This window comes from Pezoporus wallicus, unplaced genomic scaffold, assembly GCF_028554395.1.
Source record: "Pezoporus wallicus isolate ANWC-B61680 ecotype Strahan unplaced genomic scaffold, APGP_CSIRO_Pwel_v1 contig_6814, whole genome shotgun sequence".
In the NCBI taxonomy this organism is placed as follows: domain Eukaryota; kingdom Metazoa; phylum Chordata; class Aves; order Psittaciformes; family Psittacidae; genus Pezoporus; species Pezoporus wallicus.
Window position 1 is genome coordinate 293,242 of NW_026639755.1, and position 17,236 is coordinate 310,477.

Sequence of the window (17,236 nt, forward strand, 5' to 3'; positions counted from 1 at the left end):
ACAGCCAGTGAGGAGAGGTGCTCTGCTAAACCTCAGGCTCACAAGGAAGGAGGGGCTTGTTGGGAATGTTAAGTTCAAAGAGTTCAAAGGCAGCCTTGGCTGCAGGGATGATGAGATAGTGGAGTTCAGAATCCTGAAAGTAGGGAGAAGGGCAAAAAGTAAGCTCACAATCCTTAACTTCAGGAGAGTGGGCTTTGGCCTTTTCAAAGATAGGCTTTGTATAATTCCTTGGAATAACGCCCTGGAGGGAAGAAGGGCCCAGGAAAGCTGGTTAATATTGAAGGATCACTTCCACCAAGCTTAAAAGTTGTCTATCCCAATGAGCAGGAATTCTGGTAAAACTGCCAGGAACTCTCTTAAAACTCAAATATGTAACGGAAACATAAAGAAGGTGGAAACAGGGACAGTTTGCCTGGGAGGAATATAGAGACACTGTCTAAGCTTGCAGAGAGGGGGTTAAGGAAAGCCAAAGTCTAATTACAAGTGAACCTGGCAAGGGATGTCAAAGGCAAGGTAAAGGGCTTTTATAAGTACACAGGTGACAAAAGGAAGATTAAAGAACATGTGGGCCTGCCACTGAATGAGGCAAAGGACCTGGTGACAGCAGACATGGAAGAAGCTGAGGTTCTCTTTTGCCTCAGTCTGAATTGGTAAGACTGGCCTTCAGGAATCCTAGGCCCTGGTGACCCCTGGGAAATCTGGAGCAAGAAAGACATGTACCCCTAATGGAAGAGAATTGACTGAAGAAATACGTAAGCAAACTGTAGGTACAGAAGTCTGCGGGCATTATGGGGTGTACCCAGGAGTGCTGAGGGAGCTGGCTGATGTCATTGTGAGACCTTTGTAATCTTTGGATGATCCTAGTGATGGGGAGAAGTGGCTGAAGACTGGAGGAAAGCCAATATCCTTCCTGTCTTCAAGAAGGAGGATACAGGGAAATAAAGGTTGGGCAGTTTTACCTCAATCCATGGGAAGGCTATAGGGCAGCTAATCCTGGAAATAACTCTCAGGCCCATAAAAAAGAAGGTGATTGGGAGTAGCCAGCATGGATTGGCAAAGGTGAAATCATGGTTAGCCCTTTTCATGAGCTTGTACAGTTAAATGACAGGCTTAATAAAGGAATGGTGAGCAGTGGATATTGTCTTCCTAGACTTTGGTAAGGCTTCTGTAACTATGTTACTTTCTGTAACTCCCGTAAAATCCTCACAGAGAAGCTGATGAAGTATGAGTTGAATAAGCAGACAGTATGGTGGGTTGAAAACTGGTGAATGGCTGGGCCCAGAGGGTGGTGATTAATTACTTGAAGTCTATTTGGAGGCTGGTAACTAGTGGTGTATCCCCGGGGGTTGATACTGGGTCCAGTCTTATTCAATATCTTTGTTAATAAACAGAATATACCCTCAGCAAGTTTGCTGAAGGCAGAACTGGGAGGAGTAGCTAATATGTCTGCATGTTAAATGCTGCCCTTCTCAGTGAATAAAGGGTTGGATTATAACAACCTTCTCTGGGGTACTGACTTGTGAATCTGTGTCTGTCTACCTTATCTGGCCATAGGTATTTTTTTCTACCCTCCCTGTAGATCCCATAGAAGTCCCAGGTATCCGATTCCTCCAACTCTGTAGTCAGGTTTAATGAGAGAATAGATACAAATTCAAATGCTACTGCAGATGTATATGGCAAAAGATATATGTTCAGACAGCAAGATTTCATAAGCCTCATTCTCTTCAGAAATCAGGTTAAAACCAGTAAGTGTCCTTTTACCTGTGTTACGTTTTGTGTGCTTACTGAGAAAAGGGCTGTGCAGAAGAAATACTTAGTCATGTAGAGGTCTTTTTGTGCTGTGTAGTTCCTCTTTTCATAGTTACTATTCATTTATGTTGTGGTAATTGCAGTGTTTCTGACCTAGCCAAGTAGGCTGCCTTCTGGGACTGGAGGACCTTTTGCAGTATCCCAGACCAATCCAGAACAATTTTGTTATTGCTGACACTTTATGCTCTTTTCATTTACTTGATCAAACTTACTTGGATTGCTAGTTGGTTAGGACATCAACTTTTAGTAATACATGTCTATTGTGTTAAGAGTTTTACACTGTGTTTTGTAGCTCACTGCTCCTGGTACTGATCCCAATAGAAATGAAGCTCAGTAAGTAGTATGACCTATATTTTTCAGTATTTAAGATAACATACCCTGTTGTGTGTGTTTGTATAAAATATACACACACATATTTTGTGTCTAAGTGTGTGTTTGTATAAAATATACACACACATATTTTGTGTCTAAGTGTGTGTGTGTATATGTAAGTGTTTGGTTCTATACATACAGATACATAGGTATACATATCTATACATATATGCACACATTGTTTGTTAGGTGGTTTTATTTGCACTCTTTGAATTCTCTATGTTCTGGATTCTCAAATGTAATTCACCATGTTCACAGCTGCCAAGTTGGCTTTAAGTAAGTTTCCTTACACTTTCTTTAATGCTTATTTTTCTTATTTTTACCATGAGTAAAATGTCTGTAACGTAAGGATGGACTCCCTTTGATCAAGCCTGTTGGAAAATTAATTTTCAATGGATACAATAGAATGAAAATTGTACAGTTACCACTCTAGCCAGTCCAGGAAAGTTAGGAATAGATCTGCAGAAAGTTGTGAGCTAGCATGTTGGCATGATTGTATAAAGAACTCACTTTACATTTATAAATCTTCAATTTTTGTCTATGAGAAACTTTGTAGCTTAGCATATTCATTTTGTTTGAACTGAAGAATGAAAATAAACCTCCTATTGTGGATGGGGCAGTATTCCAGCTGCACATTCGGATAGATTGCTTTGGTTACTAACTTAAAATGTGCTGCTAATGAGGAATGCAGGTTTGTATTTGGGGATATTTAAAATACGAGCCAGTTTACTCAAGTTGTAGGAATTACTGAATTCTCTGGCACTTGTGCATTCTTGGAAGCATGTTATAAATTCAGGAAGGTCTTCCTTATTAAAGATAGCTTTTTTCCAGACTATTGTGAGAAGAAGCTGTCTTTCAGCAATGAACTAGCACATTTGCAATATTTAAAATTCATAATTGTAAAATAAAGTCAAGAATACAAGGAAATATTTCAAGGGAGTTGGAACTTAGATGATCTTTAAAGTCCTTTCCTGCACTACCTATTCTGTGCTTCTGTTTCATTTCCCTGATAAAATAAAGAAAAATGAGCAAAACCCCAGGTAAATGACTTCTCTTCAGAACTGGGTAAATCCAATAGGTGCTGTGATATCTGATTTGACCTTGCTACAGAAATGTTAGTAGCAAAAATAATGAATTATGGCTAGATGGAAGAGCACTGTATATTAAATTATACAAGATCTATTACACAAGTGACAATGTTTTTTTGCAGCTGTGGAAATCTTGATGGGAAAGCAAGAACATTGTCTTAAATACAATAAAAAAAATCTACTTGTTAGTTATAGTTAAATAATTTCTGCTGCAGTACCCTCCATTTTCCCACAATTCCATGGAATATATGGCAGCGTGTCCTTTAACATATTTTTTCGATGATGTTACATCTCAGAGTTGCTGATAGTAATAATGTCATTGATACACAATGAGCTACTTGTAGCTGATGAGTAACCTCATATGGTGTGTTCCTTTAAGACATAGACAATACTGTAATACCTGAAACTTGAAACAGTTTACTCTTAGTTTGCGCTGAGATGTGAATTCTTGATTTGCACTCGTAGCACCTATTCTTACTTTCTGCTTTGTTACCAGAGGACTAGAAGGTGACTAACAAGACATCAGTTTTTTTAAAGGGGTTCAAGGGGAGATCAAAGAACTACAGATCCCTATGCCTGATGAATGAGCTGCAGATTAACAGAAACTAGAACAGGGAATAGGGTTGTTGAGCACAGAGATACGTAAGATGTTTTTAATGATGTCATGATGCACAAAGCTTTAGAAGAGCCCCGAAAGAGTCATCAAGCATGTAGACAAGGGGAGATATGGTTATATATATAACTTTTAAAAGCATACTTGGCAAGGTTCATCGCTAACAACAGCTGAACTAAGCAGCCATGAGGTGGAGGATTGCATCCCTGCCTGGAGAAATTGCCTAGAAGGCAGGAACTGCAGAGTACAGTTAAATGGTGCTGGAGACCACAGAGGATGTGTGTTGGGGATCCATGCTCTATATCAGACAAATTGATTTGTAAGTGGATAAATAGTGGTATGGTCAACTTTTGCTGCCAACATGTAGATTTGGAGAAAAAAAACAGGAGAACTGCAGAAAAATCTCATGGGACTGAATTATTATCTCCCCTTTTATTTCTCAGCTGAATGTAAAATGATACATATTTGGGCTGGAGAGGGAGGAAATTCCAATGTTATGCTTAATGTGAAAAGCTGTGAGGTGACTTATTACCACTTGAGAATGAGAGCTTGTGTTTATAATAGCTCTTTGGAAATGTCACTGTAATGCTTAATAGCAGACAAAAATTCAAATATTCAGTATTTTAGGAAAAGAGAAGAAAACAGGCAAGGTTCTTGCTGTAGCGTGTGAAACTAAGGTTCTTCTGCATCTTGCATGCTTTCATGTAGTTCTAGTCTCTCAGCTTCAGAAAGGACACAGTAAAACTGGCAGAGGTACCCGGATAAGCTGATGATGATGTTTAGATTGATGCCTAAGAAGGCAGGGACTGGAAGAAGGCAGGACTTGGAAGAAGGCAGGACTGGAAGAAAGGAGCTGCTTTCTGCTGGCTGATATGCAGTTCTGGTTGTTTACAAAGATGATCTGGGAGCTTTCTGAGCACCACAGGATCAGTCAAAACCATGAGTACCTGTATCTCTTGAAACAGTGAGAACATGCAAAGTTGGAAAAAGCACTTGGCTTTCTTGTACAAACTTGAGCAGTTGGTTCACTGCTGTAAGATCTCCAAGTTTTAGCTCTTTACATCTCCTGTTCCAGTTCCCACCGGCCTGAGAGTTCCATCAGGCATCTTAGACTTCAAGTATTTCCTGCCAACAAAAAAGGACAAGCTTCCCATTTTGTACACATTTGGTAACCAATTTTATTTTAGCAATTGATTTGTTACCAGGTTCATCAGTAAAAAAAAACCCTCAGCTTTCTGTGCCTGTTAGGAACATGTTCCAAATAGACTTTTTCATTGCAGTGTTCAGAAATGCATGAAGGAGTTATAGACTGATGCCTGAAATAATTTCTCTTTAGGTAGAGATTTGTGGCTCCCAAAAGAATAATATAACCTGTATGATTTTTCTAGGTTTCTTCATAAATGTGAGTACCTATACAAGGAAAAGGTCATTCTTTAATGTCCAAAAAATATTCTCTGCAAACAGTAGGAAAGTAGTTATTAATTTTTAATCTGCCAGTTGAGCAGTGATATTGTCTAGCAAGTCCTGGGTTAATTTTAAAACGGAATTTGAAGGTGGCTAATATAAATCTCTTGAAATCCTACCCTTGACCAGAAGACATTCCTTTGGAAGCAAACTCTATTTGCTGTCTCTTATGCACATTCCTGATGGAAGGGCAGGAAGAGGGTAAGCTTCTCGTTTCTAGGCACAACCAGTATATATTGCAATTTGCCAGTAAATTGTTTCCTTTGCTTATTTTTCAGGACTCTTATTTTCTGTTTGCTATGTGTCTGCCCTTTTTTGAGGAGTGGAAAGGGGCTTTTGAACCAGTCTTTGGTTTGAATTACTAACATGCTGTTGTAGTGATAGAACTCCCTTACTAAAGTCTCTTTCCAATTGCTGTAACCTCCTTTTACTGTTGCGATTATGATTTTGTCAAAGGCATCATTACTGCTCTGTCTCTATAAAAAAACTGATTTCCTAGTGACTACAGATCATCAGATCCTATGAACGTGTTCTGAAGTTAGTAAAAGCACCTAGATAATTGTGTACCTACAAAAGTGGTTTCATTTGGCATGCCCTGCTTCTTGCCATTTTGGCTTGCTTTCAGCAGAGTCCAAATTCATCTTTTTGTTGAACTATCAAGTTGCACATGCAACAACATCTTGCTGGCTGTTGTATGTGGTGCATCCCAATAAACATTTTCAAGGCTGTTATTCACTGGACCTATCCTGTATTTTGCTTTCAAAAGCAAAATCTGGCATGAAAAGCGTCGATAAAAAGTTCATCACTAAAATTATTTGTTCTCTGGTGGACAGATTGGAAGATCTTTATGTGATATGCCATCAAGCTCCAAGCACTCACTTTGACAGACTGCTGTTAGGTATGGAAATTTCAGTTACAGAAATCTCTGCTTTGCCTTTTTCATAATTATTGATCCATGCTTGAGCCAGCTTGTTATTCCCAATCTGCTGAGTTTAAGATGCCTCTGCATGGGTTCTTTAAGGGTTGGGGGTGGTTTTTTGCAAGTATTTTTGCTTTCTTTCTATTATCATTAATGCTGATGTTCCAGTCAGTTTCGAAGGCCTGTCTGTCTCCTCTTAAAGACCAGTTGTCTTTTTTTTTTTTGAGGAAAAGCCTACCTATACCTGCAGCTCTTCTTCAGCATTTCCACCCTTCACTATGCAAACGCTACCTGGCACATTCACAGAGAGAATCCTGTTTTTTCAGATCAGTAGTTCACGTTGCTTGTACTTCCTGACCTAAAGTGGCATCCTCTGTTCAATTGTTAACTGGCAGGTGCATTTATCATATTTTATCTCTCAAAAGCTTCTGTGTGCACAGCTGCTCCCAGTAGTATAGATGCTGTACCTATAGTGTATCGTGCTACCAGCTCCAGCAGTAACAGAAATCTCCATGTTGTTATAAGATCTCTTGGCAGGTCATCCTTACAAACACAAGAGCTGTGGGGTTTCTCACTTGCATGTAGCGTGCAATCATTTGCTAACATGATGCCCTAAAGTCTGCTTACTTGGTGCTGATGAGCTCTGTCCCAGAGTAATATCCAGTGTTCATCTGGAAAAAAATCAGTTGACAAGTTAGTATAGTGAAGTCAAAATATTCTTGAAGAGTTATAACACCATGTTCTTTGTACACCGCTTGGGGGAGACAGATGGGACAGGACAGAACATTTGTCTGTGTTTATCAAAGTAGCTTAATCTCAAAAAGCGATTTCCTATCTTAGAAGATGCAGTCACCTGGGTCAGTCTCTTATGTTCAGCAGTTTCTGGTCTCAGCAGTGTGTTCTTAAGTTACTTCTGCATTCATGAATCTGATGAAATTGACTCCTTTACAGTTTCTATCTTAATGGAATTTAACCTTAGGATAAATTTTCTCATAATGATATAGAAACAGACTGTGATTTAGTCTGTTTTAGCCCTTTGTCATTTCCATACTTTTCTTGGGTTTTCTCAGAGCTAAATAGTCTGTAATAAAATCTGTACCTTCCTCCCAGAAGCAAACTGGGACAGTAAAATATTCCACAGTTAACATTCTCCCATGAGGAAACAAGTTGTTGTTCTTATTTTGGACTTAACTAGTTTTGGTTTATACTGGAGTTTGCCAACACTTTGAGATTTTTAAAGAGATAAAATGTCAGTGGTCATTTGGTTATTCTTCATGAAATATCTGACACATCCAGAGGTCTCAGAAGCCCGGTTTCCCTTTTGTGGAAGCAAGTTGGTTAGATCTGCCATGTCATGGGCACCTTGTTGTGTAGAGCTGTTACCAAACTCATATAGAGCACAGAAGTCAGTAATTCTTTAGTTTCACCATCTAATACCTTCTAAAACTGTAGGTCTGTGTTTTCCCAAGTGGAGTTTTTAAGACTTAAAAGTGGACTGGCAAACTGTGAGTTAGAGCAGAACACTTCATGGAGGTCTTGAGTGTCCCATTCTGACTGGGTAAAACCTTGAGTAGCGCAGTCTGATCCCATAGCTGATCCTGCTTTGCGTAGGAGGTTAAATGGAAGACATCCTGAGGTCCTTTCCTGCCGAATGAGGCTGTGATTCTTGATTCTATGATCTTAAATTGATAAACAATACGATATAAAAATGTGTAGGTTGATTCTGGATAAGGTTAGCAAGAGATCTTGGAGGAACTTCTGCCTGTGATCAGGCTTTTATTGCATTTGTCACTCTCTAGTTTTGTTACCTGTCAAGAGAGGATCATTTTACCCGAGTCATCTCGAAGTTCTAATAGCTATTAACTGGTCACTTTGATACATGCTTTGTAAACAGTAAGGAATTTGTGAATGCTAATGAAATGGCTTTTCTTTCCTTTTTTTAGTATAATATTTGCATCCTCTTTTTCTTACATTGCAGGTTGATGACACTAAAAGAAACAATACCGTTTTATTGCCTAATCAGGTGTCAGAATCTTTTAGTGCAAATACAGAAAGCAACACGTGAGCTGACTTTGACAAGCAGTAGGAGTGGGACCTCTGGCATCTTGAGAGGGACATCTGTGCCTAGGTTGATGTCGGTTTAACACAGGAGTGCTCCCCAGCTGCTAGGCCTGTGCGTATACCTTTGCTGTGGTTCACATTTATTGTCTGGGCATGAGTTAACTGAGCCATGGGAAATTTAGAGGGGGTTTATGGTCAAAGGAATTACAGCTGTGTAGGTTGGGCAGGGATCTCTTGATAGCTGCAGGGAGACAGGGCATGTCTCAGCATGCAGTTTAGGTGCAGTTTGATGCTGACTTCCACTATATCCTGAACTCAGTAAGAGAACTGTGTCTATGTGAGGGAGTGCGGCTAAGGCAGCTGGCTGCACTGGACTTTTTAGCCAGCACTTCCTTATTCCCTCCTGTTTTCTATGAGCACGGTGACCCTGTGGTTAAAATAAGGAAGCTACAGTCTTGTAAATTGGAGAAAACTTTACTTGCCCTGATATAATCAGCTTCTTAAAAGGGTTAGTGTTGGTCTGTTAGTTATATTAGCATAGTTTCTCATCTTAAGAGATTATTTCTTAAGCTTGTGGAAATTGTGATTTAAGTCCTATACATATTCTTGGGTTTTTTGTTGATATTAACAATGTTTTAATACCATTTTGAAGCAGTAATGTAAAAAGTATGTTGAACATTGTGGATACAGCCACATGGCTGCTGTTTTAGAACTGGTTTATGACCAACTGTTCTTGTGTCTGGGGCAGTGTCTTTTGGAGTCTTTCTGTTACTTGCTTTGATCTGTTTAGGTAATCGATAATTTTATTTTTATTTTAATTGTATTTGCTTTGCAATTTGGTAGCCACTGAAATTCTGCTGTAACCAGCAAGCAAGAACTTTGAAAAGCTTTAGCAAATCCATAAAAGCACTTCTTAGCAGCCTATGTGCACAACTAGTGCTCGTGGGTCACGAAGACCTTTTATTTCTTAGATTTAACTTGCTTGCTAGGTGATGGCAACATCTGTTACAAAGAGTTGAGAATGTTTTGTGGAGTAAATATTGACAGCTTTATACTGCTTTGTTCATTATGCTTCCTAAAGAACAAAGCTTCTTGCATTTCTTTTGGTAGAGGCTGTAAGACAGTGTATCTTTGTCAAGTAAGTGTTGCTAATAAAAAAAATGTATTATGCCTTTTGCAAAATTATGTGGTTATACTTGGATGCACCAGTGTAAATAACTCCCTCATATGCTTCAGATATTGGTAGCTATTTTTTCCTTTTGGTTAGTGTCTTAGATGTTAGCCAGTACTTTCTGCCAGTACTTTCCACCAGTTCCTGATGCCTGAATTCTTAAATGTTTGTGTGTATATTTAAGGAAAAGAAAGAAAGAACAAGAAAAGTACCTAATACAGAACCTAATTAGGTTCTGTAGCTTGAGTCAAATAGACGTTGTTTCCAAATTTATTCATGCTGTATAATCTGATTTCTGTAACAGATGGAAATAGCAGCAAAGTAATTATCAGTGTGCTGGGATAACTGTGAAAGATAAAGTCTCAAGGAGTAAAATACTGTATTTGTACAAAGTAATTTTATAATGTAATCAAATCCTTTTTTTTTCCCCCCCATCTCTTAGATGATGAAGCATGCCTGGGACAATTATAGGCAGTATGGATGGGGACATAATGAGCTCAAACCAATTGCCCGGAAAGGACATTCCACCAACATATTTGGTAGGCTGTTTTCTGGTTTGGTGGGGAGTTTGGGGATTTTCTTTTGTTTGGTAGTTTGCTTTTTGGTTTTAACATTTCTGTCCACGCCACCCTCTTTGGAAGTCAACCCAGACTTCCTAACAAATTCGATTTTTAATATAAATCTTTTGAAGTGTGCATGGTAGAAGTGTATTGCTTATTTCAGGGATACTTCAGTGAATTACTTCACTAAACTCTCTTTTGGGGTTTAATATGTTCATATTGTTGCCAAAGCTAAACTGTGTCTGTCCGTTTATGAATATAAATGATTTTTTTTTAACAACCTCATCTTACCTAGGTCTTTGTGTTTAATTCCATGAGAATGTGGTTCAAGACAAAATGCTTCTGCAAGATGCCAAAGCACTGCTAGGACCTACGTGAAATTTAAAGCAGCTTTTAAAACAAGATCTTGATAAAGTGGTGGTGACATTGTTACTTGATGTGTGACTTGTTCCTGAACCTGTAGACTGGAATGAAGGTGGGGGGGGGGGAAAGCATTCAAAATATAGAATTTTGATGATAAGGGCAAGTTTTGAAAACCTGCCCTCAAATAACTCCCTTCCCTCCAGCTCTCTGGTGTGCAGAAGCCTATTTAAATCCATAGGAGAATAATCTTAGCTGCTCTACTAACCCTACCTGTGGTAAGGACTGTTCACCTTTACTGCAAGCAAAGCCCTTAGATCCTGGTATTGACTGCATTTCGTCAGGTACTGGAACCTGGTTTCTTACACTTCAGTATGATGTGAAAGCTGATATTGTTAAACTTCTTTATATTTCTTTATAAAGACAATGACTGGGTCTGGGGGAAGATGATTAAGTTAGCGTGCTCAGGAGAAAATAAAGCATCTGTACTGGACAAGGAGTTTGAAGAGTGAAATTGAGAGTTGAAGATGTAGTCAGCACTGAGTGTAGCATAAGGAGAGAGTGTGAGGCTGAAGGGGTACTGGAGTTACAGGCTTCTGCCATGATGGTCAGAAGGAGATTTTAGATTCCCAGCAAGTATTATGTAGTAATTCTTAAGTATTTTCTCTTTGCTGCCTTTCACATTGGCACTGCTTTCATTTCTATTAGAAAAATCTCTTCTGAAGATCCTTGTGACTTAATTGTATGCTATCTTTAATTTATGGCTTTCTTTTATATTATAGGTCTGACAGTGTTCGCCTCTATGATCATGTAGCCTTTGCTGTTGAATTTACATGTAACTGTTGCTTTATGTGCCAAGTATAATTTTAGATCAGCCTTAACTTGTAACCTGGACTCTCTATGAAGTTAGGGTTTTCTCTTTATATGGCAGGAAAACATTTTTCCAATGTTTGTTTTTATTGTGACTAGCACAATATTTTGAAGCAATTTTGAATTACAATATAACTCTAGCCTTTTCTTTCCATTCCTTCTCTGATTGCTTCTCATGTGTCTCCTAATGAGTCTGGAGGATTTCTAATTTATTTTTTTTTTTTATCCCCTCTTTGGAATGTTTTTTCTTGGAATTTTGGCATTGCTGCCTGAAAGAAATTGCAGTCTTCCTCCACATTTAACTTCTGTGATTCTCTTATCCTAGCTGACTCTAGCTGCAAATTCCCCAGGTGTTTGTCCTCTTAAAATCCAGATGCTATTTTGTACCATTTCATTTTTAGCCAGTCATGTCATGATTGCTCTGTTCAGGGCTATTTCATATGTAAAGCTTTCCTGAAATATATAGTCTTCAATATATACCAGGTCTAGAAATAGAATCAGCTATTGTTGATTTTGGTGGGTGGTTGGTGAGAAGGAGGTGGGGGTGAAAATTGGTCTTTGTAATGAGGAATGTTTAGGTTGGTAAAGTACTATCAATAACAATACAATTTCTGTTGCCCATAATGACACCACTCCTAGTGGTATTTGCCTTTATAGAAGCATTACATAATTCTTTTTTAAATCTGATGCTATTTTTAATAAGAAGCTGCTCAGCAAAACCTGTTTTTATTATTCACCTCAAAGATGATTTGCCCCAAACTATTTTCTGCTATTACTGCAGTCTGTTATACTTCCATTGCAATTCACAGCACGTCTGCTAGTTTCAGCATGGAGATGGTATCGTCTGTTGACACTGGAACCCTCTGCATTAATCTTTAGGAAATAGGGTTTACTGATAACTCTCAAGTGAGGTAAACAAGATTCAATTTAGAAGGCAAATAAGCCATTAATCTTCCCTGTAGGACTTTTCTTTCCCTCTAGAACAGTGTATATCTATGTCTATGCCAAGAGGAACATCAGTGTTCCAAACATTGCAAGATCTAGCAGGGCTCAGACTGGAATCAAAGAAGGGGAGAGAATGTGGCCTGCTTTGCTGTCAGAAATCTTAGTTTTAAGTCCCTAAAAAAATAAGGAAGGGGGGTAAACGTTAAAGCAAGCTGCTCTGTGCCACACTGAAGCATGCCAGTGGCCGCCCCAATGACTAGTTTCATGTAGCTAATAAAACCTGCTGGGTTTGCTTTAGTTAAGCTACAACTAGAAACTCTCACCAGTCTTTTTGAGATGTCGGACCAGGTGACTGTAATTTGTGAAGTCAAGCCTGCTAAGCATGTTGCCTAGCAAACTGCAGTCAGTAGTTAAATCATAATGTACCCTTCAACTGCTGGATCACAGCGTAAATAGCATGGTGCTGCTTTGAGAAAGTATGACTGGAAATTGGTGGGCTTTTAAAGATAGTTACATTTATTTAGATGACCTATAAAACAAACCTTTGTAGGTTCTGTGTTGGTGAAACAGGGAATTTGCTCCTATTTTTTGTGAAAGTTGCCTCTTTTTGAAAGTGTTGGTAATCCCAAGATTAGTTATTTCTTCCTTCCCTATACATAGAATACAAAAGGCAAGTAGGAAGTGTAACAGAGAGCTCTAATTTTTCTTTCAAGTTAAAATTTTATTTGCAGGTCTGCTGTTGGCTGTAGCAGCTAAGCTAAAAATCCAACCCCAACAAAACCCCATACAGAAAACCCAACCAACCAAAAACCAGGTTAACTTCTTTGTTGGGCTGCTTAAATTGCTAGAATAATTTGATGACAGCCTCGGGGTATTATTGCAGAGGTGGGGTTGTAGAGCATCTGGGTCAAGTTCTCATTAGAAAAGGAAGGGTGAAGAGAAAAGGCTGATAGAATCTGATGCATGTAAGATAATGAGCAAGCATGGCAAACACTGTGCTTACTCCAGAAGATTTTCTGGGTTTAGCAAGAATCAGGGTAGTCAATACTATTGTTGGATTCTCTTTCTGTAATGAAATCTGAATAGATTTGCTTTGGAGGATCAGAGTAGCCATCTGAAACAGAAAGATGATTTGTCCCTGCACTTGTTTGGTGACCCTTAGGTGAACATCTTATACTTCAATATCTTACGAAGTAAGTACTGTAGCACAAGCTTTGAGGATGGTTTCTTGTAAGTTAAATAGCACAGCTTGTACTAGTGGGTTGGTATCAGTCTTCAATGTTTTATTTCTCTTAAACAGTGTTAATTTGAGAAACTGAATGACTTTAAGGAACAAAAAAGAGAGACCACAATCCTTGGGCAACTCAGAACATTGTCCTCAACAAAACTAGTAATTTTTTGGGCTGTCATCTTACCTGATGCTTTCTGAAATGAGAGTTCTGGAATTTGTGCTGTGTTTTTGTTTTGGTTGGTTGGGTGTTTTTTTTTCTTTTAATGTTAACTGTCTGAGAATAAAGTCAAGATGTGCAGTTTGTCAGGTAATAAGTGCATGACAAAGTGGTGATATACACTTTTGCTTAAACTGTAGACTTCCCATATTACTAGCAGTGCATTTCTAAACCTCACATTTGGATGTATTCTGTCTAGAGATGAGTTGCATAAGATGATCTGATAATGTATACATACATAAACAGATACATGTCTAGATACGTTTTGAAGGGTGTGAAGAGATCTTCAGTTGAATGATGTAGATACTTGCATACATAAGACATGCCTGTTCTCATGCACCAAAGATTTAATGAAATTATTCTTTTGTATTTTGTCACTTTCTCATACATCTCTAGTGCTGTCATGCCTCTCCTGTTCTCTCATCTCGCGTAGCATGCAAATGGTCAGTTTAAGCTGAGATGTCTTCCAGCTCTGTCTTGGGATCATGTCTTCTAAGAAGAGAGAACTGTCAATGAAGTCACATTGTGGTTGCATTTGTATTATGTAGTAGAGCCTTAAGGCTGCAGTGCAGTGCCATATCTCTTCCTGAACGTATGACCAAATAAAGTTGTTCGTTCTGTTATGAGGGATTTTTGTCTGTTACGTTCTATGTCAATGTGATGTGCTGCTGCTTTACACGTATGGAAGGATGAACTTTTAAGGTGTATGTTGATTAACAGGAAAGATGTGTTCAAGGGAACAACTCAATAATTCAGCTGGGGTAGCTAGTGAGCCGAGTTGGTTTTTAACTTGAAAATACACTACTTGGTTCCTACCATGTTGTTCAGTGCATCCTATTGCCTGTCTTGCTGCTCAGCCTGGCTCAGCCTTTTGCTACCAGTGCTGCTTTTAAACCCCCAGGACACAGGAGAAAGTTGATGAGCCAGCTGCCAGCTGCCCACTGCTGCAGTGTGGGAAGCTCTTGCTGCAGAACTTTGTGTTGCTTAGCAATGGAGATCTGACAGTGTATTTCTCCACTGTGCTGGGGAGCAGGAGCAGCATTACTCCCAAGCCCTGTGGGGAAAATGCATTTGTCAGGCTGCAAGGGTGGGAGGCTGTTGCGAGAAGGAACTGAGTCGAGCAACAGATTCTGTTTTCCCAATACCTTTTGCAAGTACAGTATAGCTTGGGAGATTAATGGCATTTCTTTATCCAGACTGTGGTCTAGAAAAAAAAGAGGTAGGCCATTATTTTGTAAGCACTACAAGAAATTGCTGTGACAGATTATTAATGACCTTGGGAATTTTTTATTAGATACTTTTGTCATCTGTCATTGTAACAGTTATTGGGCTGCCCAAGCTGCTCTGACAATGTCATCAACAGCAGAGAAGTTGTCATCTGATTAGCTTCATTTCCTTTTGAAGCACACATAATTGAGTGTCAGGGTTGTCAGGCTTTGTGGGTCTTTTGTTTTTCTGGGGTTTTTTAGTTGCCAATGACCTGCCAATAAATTTGGAAACATGATGGAGGCAAACACTCTCACTGGGATGAAACCAGATGATGTACCCTAAAGACTGAGGGACAGGCTCTTGAAAATACAGCTAAAAACTTCTTGTGTCTTCTCATTGTAAAATCCTAATAAAGAGACAGGAGAAACAACTTCTGCTCAACATCCTCTTTCTGTGCATGGGTTCAGTCTCTGAATCCATGAAGAGGATAAATGACAACAAAAAAGGAATGCAAACAAATATGTTCTTGACTTCTTGTTTTGATGGGAAAAAAAACCCACCCCAACAACCCAACTCACTTGCTGGACAGTAGTTTTCATCTAAACTGTGTGTGCCGAAGTGTTCTAGCCATTCTTGCCTTTTTTCTGGGGCAAATGAAAGGGGAAAGAAAATCCTTTCATGCTAACTAATGAAGTGAGGTAATTTAATCAGCCCCGTTTCTGTACTTCAGGTTCTGTTCACCTTTAAAGTAGATGAAACCAGCCTTAGGACAGGCCTATACAGCTGTGTCCTCTGCAAAATCAGTGATGTGTGACTGCACTGAGACCATGTCGACTATTACATGTACATTGAACGTGTATTTTTTTGTTTTGGCCAATGACACAAAGTTTGGGAAGATAAGATTTTAGGAAAGAACTCTCAGGAGCTTCTGGCCAAATTTGGAGTTAGAACAATGTTCTGATACCTCGAGAAAAGTTCTTTAGGGTTGGACAAAGGATGAAACATGATCATTACTTGTTGCTCACGGCAGGTATCTAAGGAAGAAATATTAGAGTAGGAAAAGCCTGCAGTTAAGTGAGCGTTTTTCAGGGCACTTTTCAGGTTTACAGAAATTTGTGCAGTGTTAGTGCTTTTGTGGTCAGAGGCAGCAAGTTTTATTTACTCCTATAGTTTATTTTTCCATTATTTTGTCCAGTCTGGTTTTGAGTCTGAATTTTAGAGCACCTGCCGTATCCCATTACGAGTGGTTCCATAGGTTGATTCCGTATTGTGTAGTCAACTTGTTAGTTTTGATGTCTGCTCGCTGCCCAAGGTGACTAGTTTTGGTACTGGAAAAAAAATAGACCCATTATACATCTCTTCCTTGCCATTCATGAGTTAGAACTGCCTATGCCCTCACATGATTGCCTGTCTTACATGGAGAGTCTTGGTCTGTTAAGTAATTTCTCATACATCTGTGTTTTCATACTTTATACATTATCACCTTTCTTTGTATCTTTTCAAGTTTGATTTTTTTCTCTTTTTTTCTTTGAGAGGATGACTAAAACTTTGTTCTGTTTCTTGTTTTGTTCACAGATTCTTTTGTAATTGTATTTTGCATCTTTCAGGGTCCTTATGGTGTCTAGAATCTCACACTAAGTTGTTTTTTCTGCAGTAGCATTCCTTTTCAAAGTTCTCATCTGAATTATTTATAAATATGGTTTATAAATGTTTCCAAATAAGCATGTGCCCAACAATTCATCTCTGCAGGATGCCACTGGTGCTCTTCCCTTACAATGAGAATTGGCTGCCTCCACTTATCCTGTTTCCTGTCTTTTAAGCAATTATTTGTCTGAGAATGTGATTTTTCTCTTACCCTGTGGCAAGTTAGTTTTCTCAAGAACCTTTGTTAAGGTATATTCTCACATACCTTCTGTATGTGTTCTCAGTCCTTATGCAAGTTCACTTCTTAAAAAGACTGTAATATTGGTGCTAAGATATGACTTCCCTTTACAAAATTCCTGACTTTTCTTCAGTTGATCCTATTTCAAGCTGTCCTCTGCTGCTGCTAATAGTTTTTTGTAAACTAGCAAGCTATTATTTCACTGACATAGATGTCATGGTTATTCATAATATGGTTGTTCTCTAAAACTTGCAAATGTGTGCAGGCAGAATGCAGCGTGGCTGTCTGTTTCCTCTGTTTTACAGTACTGGTGCCATAGACAAAGACAACTGTGTTAGCTAAGAATATTGTTTGCATGGTACTGCTATCCATCAAACTGTTACAAGTGTGCCTATGCGTATCAGGAAAATTCACCATAAGCAGCTGTTGCCTTCTGTTCTTTTTAATAATGCAATGTTCCCACTG

General features: G+C 38.8%; 1 protein-coding gene across 2 annotated transcripts in view; it reads left to right on the forward strand.

The window, feature by feature from the left end:
* The window catches only part of MAN1A2 (mannosidase alpha class 1A member 2), a 139,385-nt gene that overhangs the window by 38,395 nt on the left and 83,754 nt on the right, over nt 1-17,236 (forward strand). The window contains exons 1-2 of one of the 2 annotated variants that reach the window (XM_057416010.1): nt 8,319-8,438; nt 9,940-10,036. In XM_057416010.1, the coding sequence (XP_057271993.1) occupies nt 9,940-10,036 (97 nt within the window). In that variant the 5' untranslated portion in view covers nt 8,319-8,438. Of the gene's footprint in view, nt 1-8,318; nt 8,439-9,939; nt 10,037-17,236 lie in introns of those variants that run through there. The other variant, XM_057416009.1, reaches the window with a different exon arrangement.